The 14369-nt window shown below is 39.3% G+C and overlaps 1 protein-coding gene and 1 non-coding gene across 2 annotated transcripts; one reads left to right on the forward strand and one right to left on the reverse strand.

The window, feature by feature from the left end:
• Positions 1-1086: 1086 nt before the first annotated feature.
• On the forward strand, positions 1087-11066 carry LOC104415701 (probable pre-mRNA-splicing factor ATP-dependent RNA helicase DEAH4). The gene is made up of 16 exons (XM_010027040.3): positions 1087-1438; positions 1869-1961; positions 2131-2235; positions 2396-2613; positions 3062-3114; positions 3193-3309; positions 3748-3839; positions 5024-5110; positions 5546-5760; positions 6061-6153; positions 7388-7511; positions 8224-8368; positions 8589-8658; positions 9505-9665; positions 9926-10101; positions 10193-11066. Exons 1-16 carry the CDS (start codon positions 1218-1220, stop codon positions 10341-10343), a joined length of 2121 nt encoding a protein of 706 aa, XP_010025342.2. The 5' UTR covers positions 1087-1217; the 3' UTR covers positions 10344-11066.
• A 371-nt stretch (positions 11067-11437) lies between these two features.
• On the reverse strand, positions 11438-11554 carry LOC120287923. The gene has a single exon (XR_005546178.1). It is a non-coding gene; the product is annotated as a U5 spliceosomal RNA (small nuclear RNA).
• Between the last annotated feature and the right edge of the window lie 2815 nt (positions 11555-14369).

Genomic DNA, 14369 nt, shown 5'->3' on the forward strand with positions numbered 1-14369 from the left:
CAAACTAATAAGCTCCATTTCTGTTTTTTCTCTGCATCATAACAGATGTTCCTAGACATTGCAATAGCAGTAGCTATATGAGCAAGTATTCCCGCGCTACCTTGATCAAACTACATCATCACTGTGTGGATCCTACTTGCGAAAGTTTCCATTGTCCTTTAGCTTCTGGGTTCCTCGTACATTTCACGGTAGAAATTGTTCAGTTCAGGACAAAGGGCTAGTTGAAGTTGAAATTTGACTTGGGTTGGAAGTTGGAGAAGAAGATGATGATAAAAGATTTGATAGAATTGTGACTTTCTCCTGATTTGATCAAGTTGATACAAGCATGCATGCTTTGGTGACTAAGTTCTTGAGGAAAGCAGGATCAGGCGATCTCCTTTGTTCCATGCATATAAACTCGACTAACCTTTCTGGGCTGATTTGGTGTAATTCCGGTTTCAATTCGGTTCTTACATTTTAAAAGGTGTTTTCAAACAAAAATAAGATTTAATTGTTTTCACTTTCCCTAGCTATTAGGCGTGAGCAACTAGACCTATTTGCAATAAAAAATTGGTCCAATTCTCAATTCCAAAAATTGCAAGCGGACCTTGACCTATTAGGTTTATGGCTCCAAATCTTGAATTGGTCGATTTTATGCAAAAACTTGAAATGTCGATTTCAGGATAGAATGTGAAACTAAAAGCCTTAACCTAAATAAGTTATTTCAATTTTTTATAAAAACAGAAAATGTAAATTGAAAATGAAAAAATGGTATTATTCTCTTATAGAAGAATTGTATTCATGTACGTTGGACACCGATCCTAACATGATACGTTTTACATATCATCTTTCTTGGAATCGATCATTCTCAATAACTATAGAACAAAAAAAAGAAGTAATTTTTACAAATTCTCATTCAGGATGGAAGCATAAATCACTTAAAATGAAAATACGCTTCCTTAATTTCGAAAACACCACGGTCCCATTTTTTATTCATGTCAAAACTTCCATTTTCATAATCATGAAAAAGAAAAATCATTAATATTTGACAAGAGAAAGAAACACAAAAAAAAAAAAAAAAAATTCTTTCCCCCAATTTTTTTCCCGGCACATCCTCATTGCCCGCGTAGCAATAGTGCGCTCGAGAGCTTCACCGTCGTCGGCGGCGGCTGCTTCTTCTTCTTCTTCATCTTCATCATCTCCTTCGCGCCTTCGCTGTCTTACCGGATTTCGCTGAGATGGCCGATCGGTCGCCGTCGCTCCCGGACCTCCCCATCCTCCAGTTCGAGGAGAAGATCGCCGAGACGGTCGAGAAGAATCCGGTGGTGGTGATCATCGGCGAGACCGGCTCCGGGAAGAGCACGCAGCTCTCTCAGATCCTCCACCGCAGGGGCTACACCAAATCCGGCATCGTCGGGGTCACCCAGCCCCGCCGCGTCGCCGCCGTCTCCGTCGCCAGGTGTAGTTCGCCTTCCGGCTCCCTTTTCTTCTTAGGCTTTTCTCAATTCGGGCACGCGTCCTAGGGTTTCGGCATCCCTGTGTATTAACGAAGAATCGTGGGACCAGTTCGCGTCCTCACGTAACATCGACAAGCATGTATATTCATGGGGGAGCTGTCTATGTTGAATTCTCTGCTATGTCTAGTGTCCTACCGATGGTTTGTGGATCTTTTATCAGTTGAAAAGCTTCGACTGGGAATTAGAAATTGATATGCTTTTAGGCTCGTCGTGCGAGACAGTTTGGCCTCTGTTACGAGGTGGTCTCTTGTCTCCTTACTTTGGTGTTCGAATGATCTCATAATGGGTAGCGGCTGGTTTTTTCTGCATTGTCAATTTCGCGATGACCCATTTTTGTGGAAATGATGTGATCCTAATACTTCACGTGCACAGACGGGTGGCGCAAGAGCTTGGGGTCAAGCTTGGGGAGGAAGTGGGTTACGCCATCCGGTTTGAGGATAGGACTTCAGAGAGAACAAGAATCAAGTAAATTTTTTCTGAACGTTCCAAATTATTTTCAGCTTCAGTTTTGTACAGTTTCTCCTAGATAAATGAATGTCCACCCTCCATTGCTTGCTCAGTTAGGGAAATTGGATAGAATCTTGTGCTCTCCCTCTCCTTGCGGTTTCTAACAGTGGAGTTTGTACTTGCTCAGATACCTTACTGATGGTGTACTTCTTCGGGAAAGTTTATCCAACCCAGAGCTTAGTGAATATTCAGTTATAATATTGGATGAAGCCCATGAAAGGAGTTTAAATACGTGAGTTCTATGTGTGATTCTTCTCTTCATTTGTCTGTTGGGTTGACTGTATCATGTGAATATGATGCATCTTTAGTCTCCAATATTAATACCCATGTCTGTATATGTCCACTGCTTCTGATCAAGTTTTCCTTTTATAATTATTGGTGTGAACTTTCAGGGACATATTGCTTGGACTGATGAAGCGCTTAGTCAAGATCCGCTCATCCAATTTGAGGGTTCTGATAACCTCGGCTACTCTTGATGGGAATAAAGTCTCTAATTTTTTCTCAGATTGCCCAGTACTAAATGTTCCTGGAAAGTTATATCCAGTGGAAATAGTATACAGCAGAGAGCGTCCAACAAGCTATCTCGAGTCTTCTTTGAGAACGGCCCTCAGTATGATACGAGTTTGATCATAAACTTATCTTCTAATACATCCAAACTTGCACTTTGATCTTTTGGGCTTAATGCCATGACCAAGCATGATGATGGCTCAACGAATTTGTCAATTATTCGTTGACGGTTTATAGTGTAGTTGATGTTTGTTTTTGTAAGCTAGTTTATAATTGATCCATTGTTTTTGTCTATCTTCTCCAAAGCTCAATCTTCTGTCATGGCGATCTTTTCCTTTTGTTCCCTGTAAATTTCACTTTACCCGCAGAAGTTATGGGTAGTTCACTTAGCACACTGAAGTTCTCTGGACACAATATTTGAGTTTGTTATGAACTTTCCGCCCACAACAGAATGAATTTCAATCATAGGTCATTCTTGCATGTTACCTTTTTTCTTAGTTTTGAATTGCAATACTAACTCGTTGATTATTTCTAACTAATTTAAATTGTAGACATACATGTTCGGGAACCAGAAGGCGATGTCTTGATATTCATGACTGGACAGGTGAAATTGAATTTTGCTTGATTTTCCCTCTAGTTGTAGGTTAAGAAATGAAATAGTTGATTTTACTTGGTCTTACAGGATGATATAGACAAGCTGGTGTCGAAGTTGGAAGATGAAGTTCGAAGCCTACAAGAAGGATCATGCATGGACGCCATTATTCTACCTCTTCATGGTTCACTGCCCCCGGAGCTACAGGCAATTTCTTGCTATTTTCACGCTTGGAGAAATGTTTAGAGAATTAGGAAAGTTGATCAATTTATCATGCGAACTTCTCATTTGTGTACTTCACTTTTGAAAACATATGCTTTTATGTCGTGTTGTAAGTAAAAATAGCATTGTTATAGTTTTTGCCACTGCATTATAATTTGCTTACAGACATGGAATTCTCTCTCTCTCTCTCTCTCTCTTAAGTATCCCAAAAAGTTATCTCTTAAAAAGCTAATTATGTTGGGGTTAAATTATCCATCCACCCGTTTCTCATGATTTCTACTAAAAAAATCTAGTGTATTAAATGCATATATGCTGGCAATGGCAAGGCTGCTATGTAAAGTTTAAACTGGGAAATATTGAATTTTTGACTCTATTTGATTTGATTTGATTTTCTTAATTTCACTTGCTTCATGAATCGTGTAGGTTCGAGTGTTTACTCCTCCACCTCCAAACTGTAGGCGATTTATTGTTGCTACCAATATTGCTGAGACTTCTTTAACTGTTGATGGAGTTGTGTAAGTAACTTAGATTCATTTCAGTTGCATTTGCGTGTGAGATTTAAATTGCTGATTTACATGATTAGGACATAATGACATGTCTTTTAATTAGTGCTTTCTTATCGAGAATAAATTAAATATTTATCTAATTAAAAGAGAAGAATAATGGAGATAAATACTCAAAAAGCCAAGAAATCAGGATTTCTTTATCAGCTTAAAGGGCCAAGAGATAGAGTACTGAAATGTAGATTGTAGTTTCTTATAAATCCTCCTTTGTCCTATTGTAAAGCAGTTCTTGTATTTTAGGAGTGGGTGATTCTCATTTTCAATGTGCTCAAGTAGGCTGTAACTGTTGGTGCTATCTCAATTTGCAATTGACTATAACAAAGTAAAATTTTAACTACATAATCTTTCTTCTTCTTCAAACCTGCAGTGCAAATGATTCTGATCCCTTGCAGAGTTAATACAGCTAGGTTCGCTTGTTGATTAAAGAATTGACTGTGTTACTATCGAATTTGTGGGGCAAAGAATACAAGTTTCTAGTAAATTTGCACGCTTGTCACTTTTCTTGGCTAGAGTTCTTATGTGCCAAACACATCCTATGATAGGAATTTTTTTATTATTTTTTGACATTCATACTGCCGAAACTTATGGGATCATGACAAATTTATTAAAAGCTAAAATTGCTAATGAAGCATGATTTAATGTTTAAATGTTCTAACACTCTCCACTGCATAAGTTGGGATGTTCTGTAAGACTAAAGCATATTGATTTTCAATTCAAATGTGGATGCTGGTCTCCTGTTCCAATTGGATACAGAACTTTGTGAGGCCACTACTTATCTTAAAGTTTGAGCAGATAGATGAATGTGAGAATTAGTATTTGAACAGTCTTAGAGCTTATTCTACTTTAAATGCATGAAATCAAGTTAGATGGAGCTGAATTGGTTCCTTCTTATGTTAATTGTCTTGGCCGAACCCTGGGTACTTTTTGTATAAGAGTTGGAGATGGAGGATGGAAATTTAAATCAAAGATCGGATTATTTTTTGACCAATGGACTCATACTTGTAGTTGGGTTGCTCAATACAATTTGGTTATAGCTCTAGTAAGAACTCAATAGCTGTGTTATCTTGTTTTTTCGAAAGTTGAAGTACTGGTGCCAATCAGTTGCCCTCACATTTTCATTTGGTTTAAATTGACAGGTATGTTATTGATTCTGGTTATGTGAAACAGCGTGGATACAACCCATCCACTGGAATGTATTCCCTTGATGTTGTTCCAGTCAGCAAGTAAGTGGACAATACTGTCAATGTTAGATCTTGTTTTCCTCATTTTGCTTGGCAGTTCATTTAATGCCTTGCTTCCTTTTAATTAGTGATAGAAATTCTCATTCAATTGAGCAGATATGCTCTTGGAAAAGATTCCAAGGTTGGGTTCTTAATCATAGAAAAGGCTGAGTAAAAATTTGCGGCCTTCAGTCTTGAGCTTGTAATCCTGAATGTCTGTGAATTACTATTAAATTTTAAAACTGTCAACATCTTCAACAGAATGAGACATGGTATTGAATGTGTGATCAATCAGTAGAAGCCTTTACAGCATGCTCTCAATGAACTTCCTGTGTATTTTGGGGTTGAGGACTTGAGGCTTCGTTGTTTCTTGGATTCCCTTATGGATATGGTAATTCCTTAATTTTTTCAGTCATTTATTGACTTGTAATTTTGCAGAGTTCAAGCTGACCAGCGTGCTGGACGTGCTGGAAGGACACGTCCTGGGAAGTGCTACCGATTATATCCATCCACAGTTTATCAAGATGAATTCCTAGATGTAACAGTTCCTGAAATACAGAGATCTTCTCTGGCTGGCAGTGTCCTTTATCTGAAGTCGTTAGATCTTTCTGATATCGACATCCTAAGATTTGATTTTCTTGATTCTCCTTCATGTATGTTTGTTCGTATATTCTGCTTTCTCTTCATATATCTTGTATTATTTTTCTATCTCTGTTCATGACTAAAAGTCACTTGTGAAAGTAAAAATCAGCTCCCTTCTCCCCAATATGGAATAAAATGAATTGATTAGCAAAAAAGAAATACACTATAAAGCTCCATATCGGGTTCTATTTTCGATGGCGAAAGTGATCAGAAATCTCAAAAAGGGATAGCATATAGCTCAAAAAACCTTTTCATGTTCTCGGGTTATACTTTTTTTTCTTTGGGTCTTATGCATATTGAATGTACTGCAGATGGTTCTTTAGAAGATGCTTTAAAGCAGTTATACCTTATTGATGCAATTGATGAAGATGGATCAATTACAAGCATTGGACGGACAATGGCCGGTAATGCATTTCATCCTTTTAAGTGTGATTTATTCGAATAACTGTCTATGCGCCAGATTGCATTCCTGTCATTACAGGATAGCTTAATCATTGGTATAAGTTGTGACTCCTTCCACAATACTTGAGAACATGCTGCTATCTTTCATAAGAAATAAATGGAATGCTTCAGAGTTTAACCATAATTAGTGTGATTGGAAAAATGGCCTTTAAAAAAATTTTGGTTCCAGATTTTTGTGAAGTAACTTAACAACTTTTTTTCCAGTTGCATATGTAATGGTACTTGTGGGGTTTTTCTTTTCTTTTATTTTTATTTGGTGTTTTTTTTTTTTGGGGGGGTGTTTGTTAACAAATTCTGCTGTTGACTAAGCTATCCAGAATTAATTGGCAACTTTAAAAGCCAAAAGCATAATTTGCTCCACCAGCTTTGAACTTTCTACTTTGGCTTTTACCAGAAATAAATGTGAAAAATAGAAATTTTCTTTTCAATAGTGAAAGGTAAAGTTAGATTGTTCTTTCTTCTATTTTTTTTTTAGTTGAAGCCACAAAAATAGTAGAAATAGGAAAAGAATTACGATTGATTACATGGATCCTCCATAATATCCCACACTTGACCCTCAAATATGGTTATCCGGAGAACTTCCTTTCCTCAACCTAGACACCTAGACTCAGTAAAAGTATATAGCTGAAAACAAAAGTCAAAAGTTACAGTTAAACCCAAAAAGTTACAAGCAAAAGTTAGAAGATTATAATTTTTCAAATTGATTCCCTTTGGTAAAACCCTGTTATTGTATCATTATTTGTCTATCGGTAGAGAGACTTCTCCGTGTATTCAAATTATTATTTTTTCATTAGTAGAGAGACTTCTTCATGGATTGTTTTCTCCGTGTTTTGTCTCATGCAATGGTATAGTTGTGCAACTTTGCTTTCTTGTGAAAGAAACTGTAATTGTCTTTTTGACTTTGTCCACTGCTTCTCACAGATTGCTCTCACAATTTCCACAATTTCGGGAAAAGAATACAGTTGAACAATAATGGCATGCTGCCACCATCAATGCTGTTGCAATAATATCACGTTTTAGGAAATTGAAGTAAATTTGTGCTGTCCTAATAGGTTATACAAAATCTTTTCCTTTTTGTGCTATAGTGGTGAAGCTCTAGAAGTGTTTCTATGTGGAGTGTCATCTCTTGTAAATTCATTCACTTGGTTCTTTATCTATTTTCTGAAATTAATGCAGAACTTCCTTTGGAGCCTTCACTCTCAAGAACATTGATGGAAGCTAATGAGTATGGTTGCCTATCCCAGGCCTTGACAATTGCTGCCATGTTATCTGCAGAGACTTCTCTGCTTCCTGGTCGAAGGTCAGTTTCTGAATGTCTTCAACTGTCCCTGATTCTGCATGTTATTAGATTATTTTCAGCTTAAAAAATTGGGAGTTGTATCAAGTGCCTCATGATACTGCACAAAAAGGAGAGTGGAGAAATTGCAAAATGGGTAGATAAGTACTGGTTTGCACTCCGCAGCAGATGCTCAGAACTTGACAACTCAACATCTTTGTATGTTGGAATCCGGAATTGGAGAAATCACAAAATTGGTAGATAATTATTAGTTTCCATGAAGTTTGGCCTACCCTTCTATTAATCACACTCTGAACTCCACCGATTACAAAATTGGTAGATATGAAGTTTGGCTTCCCCTCCACTGATAACAAAATTGGTAGATAAGTACCTTCACTTCCTGCAAAGTCGAACTGTAAGATTTTCGTCTTGAATGTTCATGGAAATCGTACATTTTAGCCTGTTACACCTTTCTTTGAAAGATATGTTTGTTGATGTCGGAGGGCTGACCACCAGGACCATCGTCATCCCAGCTTCACAGCCAAAATGGCACTTATCACCATTATATCTTAAAAATGAATCTATTGTTTTCAAATGAGTCTGGCATGTCAGATGTGAAAAATGAGAGGACCAACTATAAGTCACTCTGAAAGTTGAGCATCCAGCTTGAAGTTAATCTGGTGAAGTAACCATCATTCATTTCACCAAATAAGTGATGAATTAATTATGATCACAGCAAAGGTACTGAAAAGAAGAGAAGACACAGTGCAGATCTTCCTGATGGATCTGGCTTGGGAGATCACATTCAATTGCTGCAAATTTTTGAGCAGTGGGATCAAAATGATTATGATATTGGTTGGTGCAAGGAAAATAATTTACAGGTATTTGTCTAACTTCAACTTCAGGAAGCTGGAAATATCTTTAGATGACATTAGTTGCAGTTTCTAGGTCAAATAATCTTGCAAAAACAAACCTTATACCTTCAAAGTATTGATGAGTGCATAATTTCCATTGTTATGTATATGAAACATCGTGAGAGGAGGGAGGAAATGGTTACAAAAACTTGATATGATGGCTCTGCATAATTTTGATCATTTGCAGGTTCGGGGGATGCTGTTTGTCAAAGATGTTCGGAAGCAGTTATGCCAGATAATGCAAAAAAAAGCAAAAGGTCAGTTTGCATTGTTATACAGAATTTCGCTTTTTTGAGCAAACCAGCTGTAGTAATTAGTCTATATATATAGTTGCATCTGGAAGAGATTCTATATAACTCATAAATGCTGAATCGAGAACCAAAATTCTAAGTTTAGGGAGCAGCTTTTAGGGTTCAAATCAGGTGGTTTGTTTTAGTGGCACCTACAAGTCATCCTAATGACACGCCCATATGCAGCATTCACAAGACAATATTTATGTCCATGTTGACGTACTCTCTATTGTAAAAAAGTCAAGCTGCATTATGTAATGTATTTTCTTCAATAAATTCTTTGTGATAACTTAGCTTCTAAGTGCAGATTGTGATGTGAAATAAAATTTATCTTTTTGTGTAACACACACACACAAAATGACTGTCAATCAGAGATTCTTTTTACCTGAATGATTAACAAAATTCCTTTCAGGAGATGCGCGGGGCTGCGGGGTGGGGGTCTTTTTTTTTTTTTTTTTTTTTTGGGGGGGATTCCCATGAATTTTTTACCTACTTAAAGCCGATACTAGAATATCATTACCTGTAATAGTGCCTCTTGATGGGCCCTGTCAGTGTGTGTGTGACTTTTTTTTTTTTTTTTTTAGAATCCACTTGTAAACTGGCCGAGGTTCTTTTGTATGACCAGCTTTAGCTCCCAACCCAGTCCTATTAAAAATTTCATGCCAAAACCGTGTGCTTTGGCATAGCTTTGTGTGCTTTTTCAATTCTTATGGCATTTTTGTGTCTAGAACTGCTAGGTTGTTATATCATCTAACAGATATGCTCTTCTGGTTGTGTAATTGAGCATTCTTTTCCCATTTTCACCTGAAACAGGAACTCTAGATGTACGGACATCTGAAAGTAGGAAAGAGAGAAGGGATGATTATAGGAACTTGAGGAAGGCTCTATGTGTGGGTTTTGCAAATCAGCTTGCAGAAAGAATGACTCTCCACAATGGATATCGTACGATAGGATTTAAATCCCAGCTAGTTCAGGTACTCATAAACATTTTGCTGCTGCTACTGAGCATGCTGACATTACTACCGTAGAGACATTCATCCAAACTTCACTATATTCATTCTTACTAGGGATAGTTCCCACAGCTCAGTACCGAGTATCAGAACTGTGCTTAAATAGGAAAAGAGTTAAATCATAGGGATTAGTAAGTTAAGTGGAAGCCGTTCTTCTATTTTTGTATCTGTGTGCCTGTACTATTGCAGTGGAAAAAATTGATGTTGAAGTACTTTTCTTTTAGGTACATCCTTCCTCGGTGCTAGGGACAGATGAACAGGGAATGTACCCAGACTTTGCCGTCTACCATGAGTTGATTACCACCTCACGCCCTTTCATGCGTAATGTGTGTGCAATTGACATGAAATGGGTCGTTCCCATTTTAAGGAAGCTTGAGAAAGTGAATGTCAATAAGCTAAGGTAACGCGATTGTAGTTCTGTTTTCACAATGTCCCATAACACGTAACGTGTTGATTCTCTTTTGTTTGTGATGTATGTCTCTCTTAAGCAGTGGAGGATATAGTCAAACTGAGGAGGGAAATGATGGGAAATCAGCATTCTTGCCAAAGGAAGATGTTAGCCCAGCTAAGGTTCTGCCTGACAATGAAAGCAGAATTCAGGCAGCGAGAGAACGTTTTCTTGCCCGGAAAGCCAAAAAATGAGCTCATAATTGTTGAACTGAGTGCTGTGGGATTGATTTATAGAAGAAGATAATTCAGTTGATTGCTGAGGTAACAGTCTGAGATCTGCTGCCAAAGGGAACATCAATCACTCGTATTTCAGTGGCCCAGGGCAAGATGTCATCATGCCTCGTTGATTTTACATTGAGATCCCATGTACAATAAAGGCCACTCCATGGACAATTTTCGATGGGGGGAGGAACATGGACACGTTCTGTGGCCTGGGTTTCTCCCGATATTTTCAGATAAAATAGATCGGGTGGAGTGGGATCTACAGGATTAACCAGCTGAAGATTTCTGTTCTTTAAAGAGACTGCATGGTCTTATTTTCCCTCCAAAATGAACAGGCCTATTCTCGCAAACTGCCGAAGATGATTGGCTACTGATCTCAACATTCCTCTGTGCAATACTGCGTGAAGTTCCCTCTCGGCTACAGAGAACAGCCCCCATGTTGCTGGAATTGGGCAGGCTTGGGGCTTTTATCATTTTGCTGAGACTTTTCTCACCAATAGATATTTAAGAAAAGCTGCTCAACAAAGACTTAAAGACTTATATATGTATTCATTCCACAAAAGAAACTTGTTATTCAATGCATCATTGGTGATGAAAGTGTCATGGCTAATTAAGAAGGCGACTTCCCATTCGTGTAACCATTAAGAGTGGTGTACATCCTCATCTTAGTACAGAACCCTTGCTTTTATTATAGCCATTCGTCCCAACATGTTGCAGTTAGTTAAAAGTGCATCAGGAGAGATTCTACTTGAGGGGCTGAAATCACCGTGCACGATTTATCTTGGTGGTTCGAGCTCGATAGAAAGGCAAACTTAAGAGTGAAGAAGCAAAATACCATATTTGACCAAACACAGGCCAACTCATGTCGACTTGCGTTAATACATAACGCGCTAAATTTCTTTCATTTTCTTCATAATGAAATCCCCGTTACAAATTCTGACTGTCCAAAGGACAAACCTTCCAATGCCAACTTCATAGGCAAACACCGTACCCACCGTCCGGCCAATGCCCCATACATGTTAAACGGGACCCAGATCGCCTAATTTTAAACTTGACTTAGTTGGCCCCCTCCGAAGAGAAGAGCCCTCCAAAAATTGGCGTATGCCGCTGTTTGCGGCGCGCACACGGTATTCTTTAGTAAAAGGCGAAAGAATAGTTCGCTCTGTGCTCACCGCGCGGCTGCGTAATTTGAAGAGTAAGCACGAGCTCCTTATTTATTGAAAGCCCAAAGAGCCTGCCAGGTATCGCTAGTCGATGTGGGACTCTTACACTTCAAGATACCCACACTCGCGCAGCGCACGAAGAGAAACTTTTCACCTTCTCCTTCACGCTCGCAGATATCCCCCCTCTCCCCAAGCGGGCAAGTTGACAGTGTACTTCAAGAGGCTCTTTTGTCCTCTTTTCCATCCCCAGAGCAAGAAGTGATGCTTGTCGGTTCTCTCGTTGGGGTGAATGTTTAGAATCTGCTCATTGCACCAAAGAGGATTGGCCTACTTTTAGCTAATTCCAGTTCAACTGGAAGCCAATGTTCAGCTGTCATCAGTAGCGACGAGGACTGCCGTTGCTGCTGCCAGACGGCTGTGCGGTTTGCTGATGTAATGCAGTTCAGTTCGCATCCACGTCGCGGATCTGAATAGCTTCTCTTGCTGTCGCTTCCTTCCACTCTGATGGCAAACTCCCCATGAGAATCACCTAGCTTTTTAGTTTAGATGCGAATTCTTTATACAGTACAATGGAACTAAGTGTATTCCGTTCTGTCCTTGGAGCGCTGTTTTGCTGCTCGAACCGTCCAATTTCGAGCAGTGGCTCGCTAAGAACAGAATGTTGAACTGTGAATCCCTCAAACTCCTGCCGGAACTTGCGCGAATCAGAAAGCAGAGTAGAGATTGTGAATTGTTTCGATGCTTCTTAATGACAGTCTTCGCGATTCTCGAACTTGGCTGCAAGGCATTTGCTCGTCACAACTTAGGGAACTCGAAAGGGGGAAGGTCCGTGGCATCATACTCTGCGACGTCAATTCAGCAGATCACCGGAGGACCTGAATGTAAACTATATGCCATTCTTTTTCCTTTGTTCCTGTTGCGCGGGTGCGGAATACGGACCAAGCGAATTGGATAAATTAGTCGGAATGAAGGAAAGGGAATCGAACACCGGATTTATGTGATTCGGTCCGAATATTGGAACTTACGTCCACAGGGAGAGCAGTACGGAATTCTACTATAGAAACAAACGATACACCGAAACAAACGATACACCGGAGATTACAATCACTTGAGTACTCAAACACACTCTCAGTGTTTCCCAGTCCCAAATTACACCTAAATAACTCATACAGTGTTTAGTCCCTGACAATTCCTAGTGAAACCTCACAATTCCTAGTGAAACCTCACTCAAGGAATTATACAAATTCTATTCACAAAAATTTAACTGGCTAAAACACTCGGGTATAATTATAACGAGAAAATCCTCTCTACCGAGAGTTGCTGCCTCTACAGGAAGTCTCATGACTTCTCTCACCAGCTCTACAGCTCTCTCTCGGCCATCGAAATAACTCAGCGCAATTTTCTCCTTTGCTCCTCTGCCTTTTAAGGGCGAAACAAGACAAAATGTGAAGCCATTCAGGCGCCCACAATCAGCACCGATGCCTACCAAAATTCACGGGCACGCATGCACACTTTGCATTTAATGAGGCAGAAAACGCGCGCCCATAATTTAAGCGCGAAAGAAGGATGGCCATCGTCTTCCAATATCATCTCCACGACGTTCAACTCCTTCAAGTAATATTTTACCCTTTCTTTCCTTTTGTTGGCTTCAGCTGAATAAACAAATAGCTAAGGAAAGAAACAAGGAGTTAATGAAAGAAGACAAAACAAGCTCACAACTTTTTACTTTTGGCCTTAGTCTTCTACGTCCATTTCTTGCCATGCATGCACGTCCATGTGCATGCAATTAAAGAGGTAGAATAAAATAATGGACTTCCCCTCACGTGTCTGCACGCTCCCTTCTAGCCTCATTCTTCACGTTTGCGGCTCATAGATCCGCATGAAATCTTCTTTTGACAATTTCGGCCAATTCAAATGCGCTGCTTTGACTCGTACATGGTTGACTTCATGTATTTTCGTTAGTCCAATTTCATCACGAGCTCAAACTCAAGACATATTCAACAATCTTCACCTTAGCTCGACGTTTGAGCCAAATCATAATCACTTCAGTGGACACCTCGCTACTACTAGCCCCAACGGGCTCAATCGCCATAGGGTACTTCCAAGTTCAAGCCACGCTTGAACTTTCCCATAACCGTGGACCTCATCAAGACACCAACTCCACTTGCATAATTAGTTACTCTACAAGGATTTTCTGACATAACCTCTTATATCACAGATAAAGCAAAACTATCATTGCTTCCATATCTAACAAAAGGTCGAACCGTACCTTGTCAAATTTAGCAGCTACAGCAACCGTTGGCTCTATTGGCTCCACCTCGCTACAAGCATCATCCGTGTCGATTATTTCGCTAGTATCCGTTACCTCAGGAGTTTCTGGTTGCAACTCCACCTTGAGCTGAACACCGCCCAGATCCGTATTAACATTGCCACAAACACTCCCAACCAAAAGTATTGGAGACTTGTCAAGGGTAACTTTTCTGTTGTCAACATGTGAATTTATATCTGAGCACCACAACTAATCGCCCCACTCACCTGTGCATAGCCATGGAATATGCACATTGCCCTACCATCAAGCTTACCATCACTTACTCGAAAATAACACAAGCAATCAAACATTCTAAAAATAGAATAACTAGCAACGTTACCTGACCACACTTCATTAGGAGTCCACCATTTAATAGCAGTTGATGGAGATCTATTAACTAGGCAGCTTATCGTACTAAGCACATCAGCTAGGATTCTCCTAGCAACACCAGCACTAGAGATCATTTTACGGGCCGTCTCTAGTAATGTTATGCTCATCAATTCTGCAAATTGTTGTGATTTACTA

The sequence above is a fragment of the Eucalyptus grandis genome, chromosome 8, assembly GCF_016545825.1.
Source record: "Eucalyptus grandis isolate ANBG69807.140 chromosome 8, ASM1654582v1, whole genome shotgun sequence".
In the NCBI taxonomy this organism is placed as follows: domain Eukaryota; kingdom Viridiplantae; phylum Streptophyta; class Magnoliopsida; order Myrtales; family Myrtaceae; genus Eucalyptus; species Eucalyptus grandis.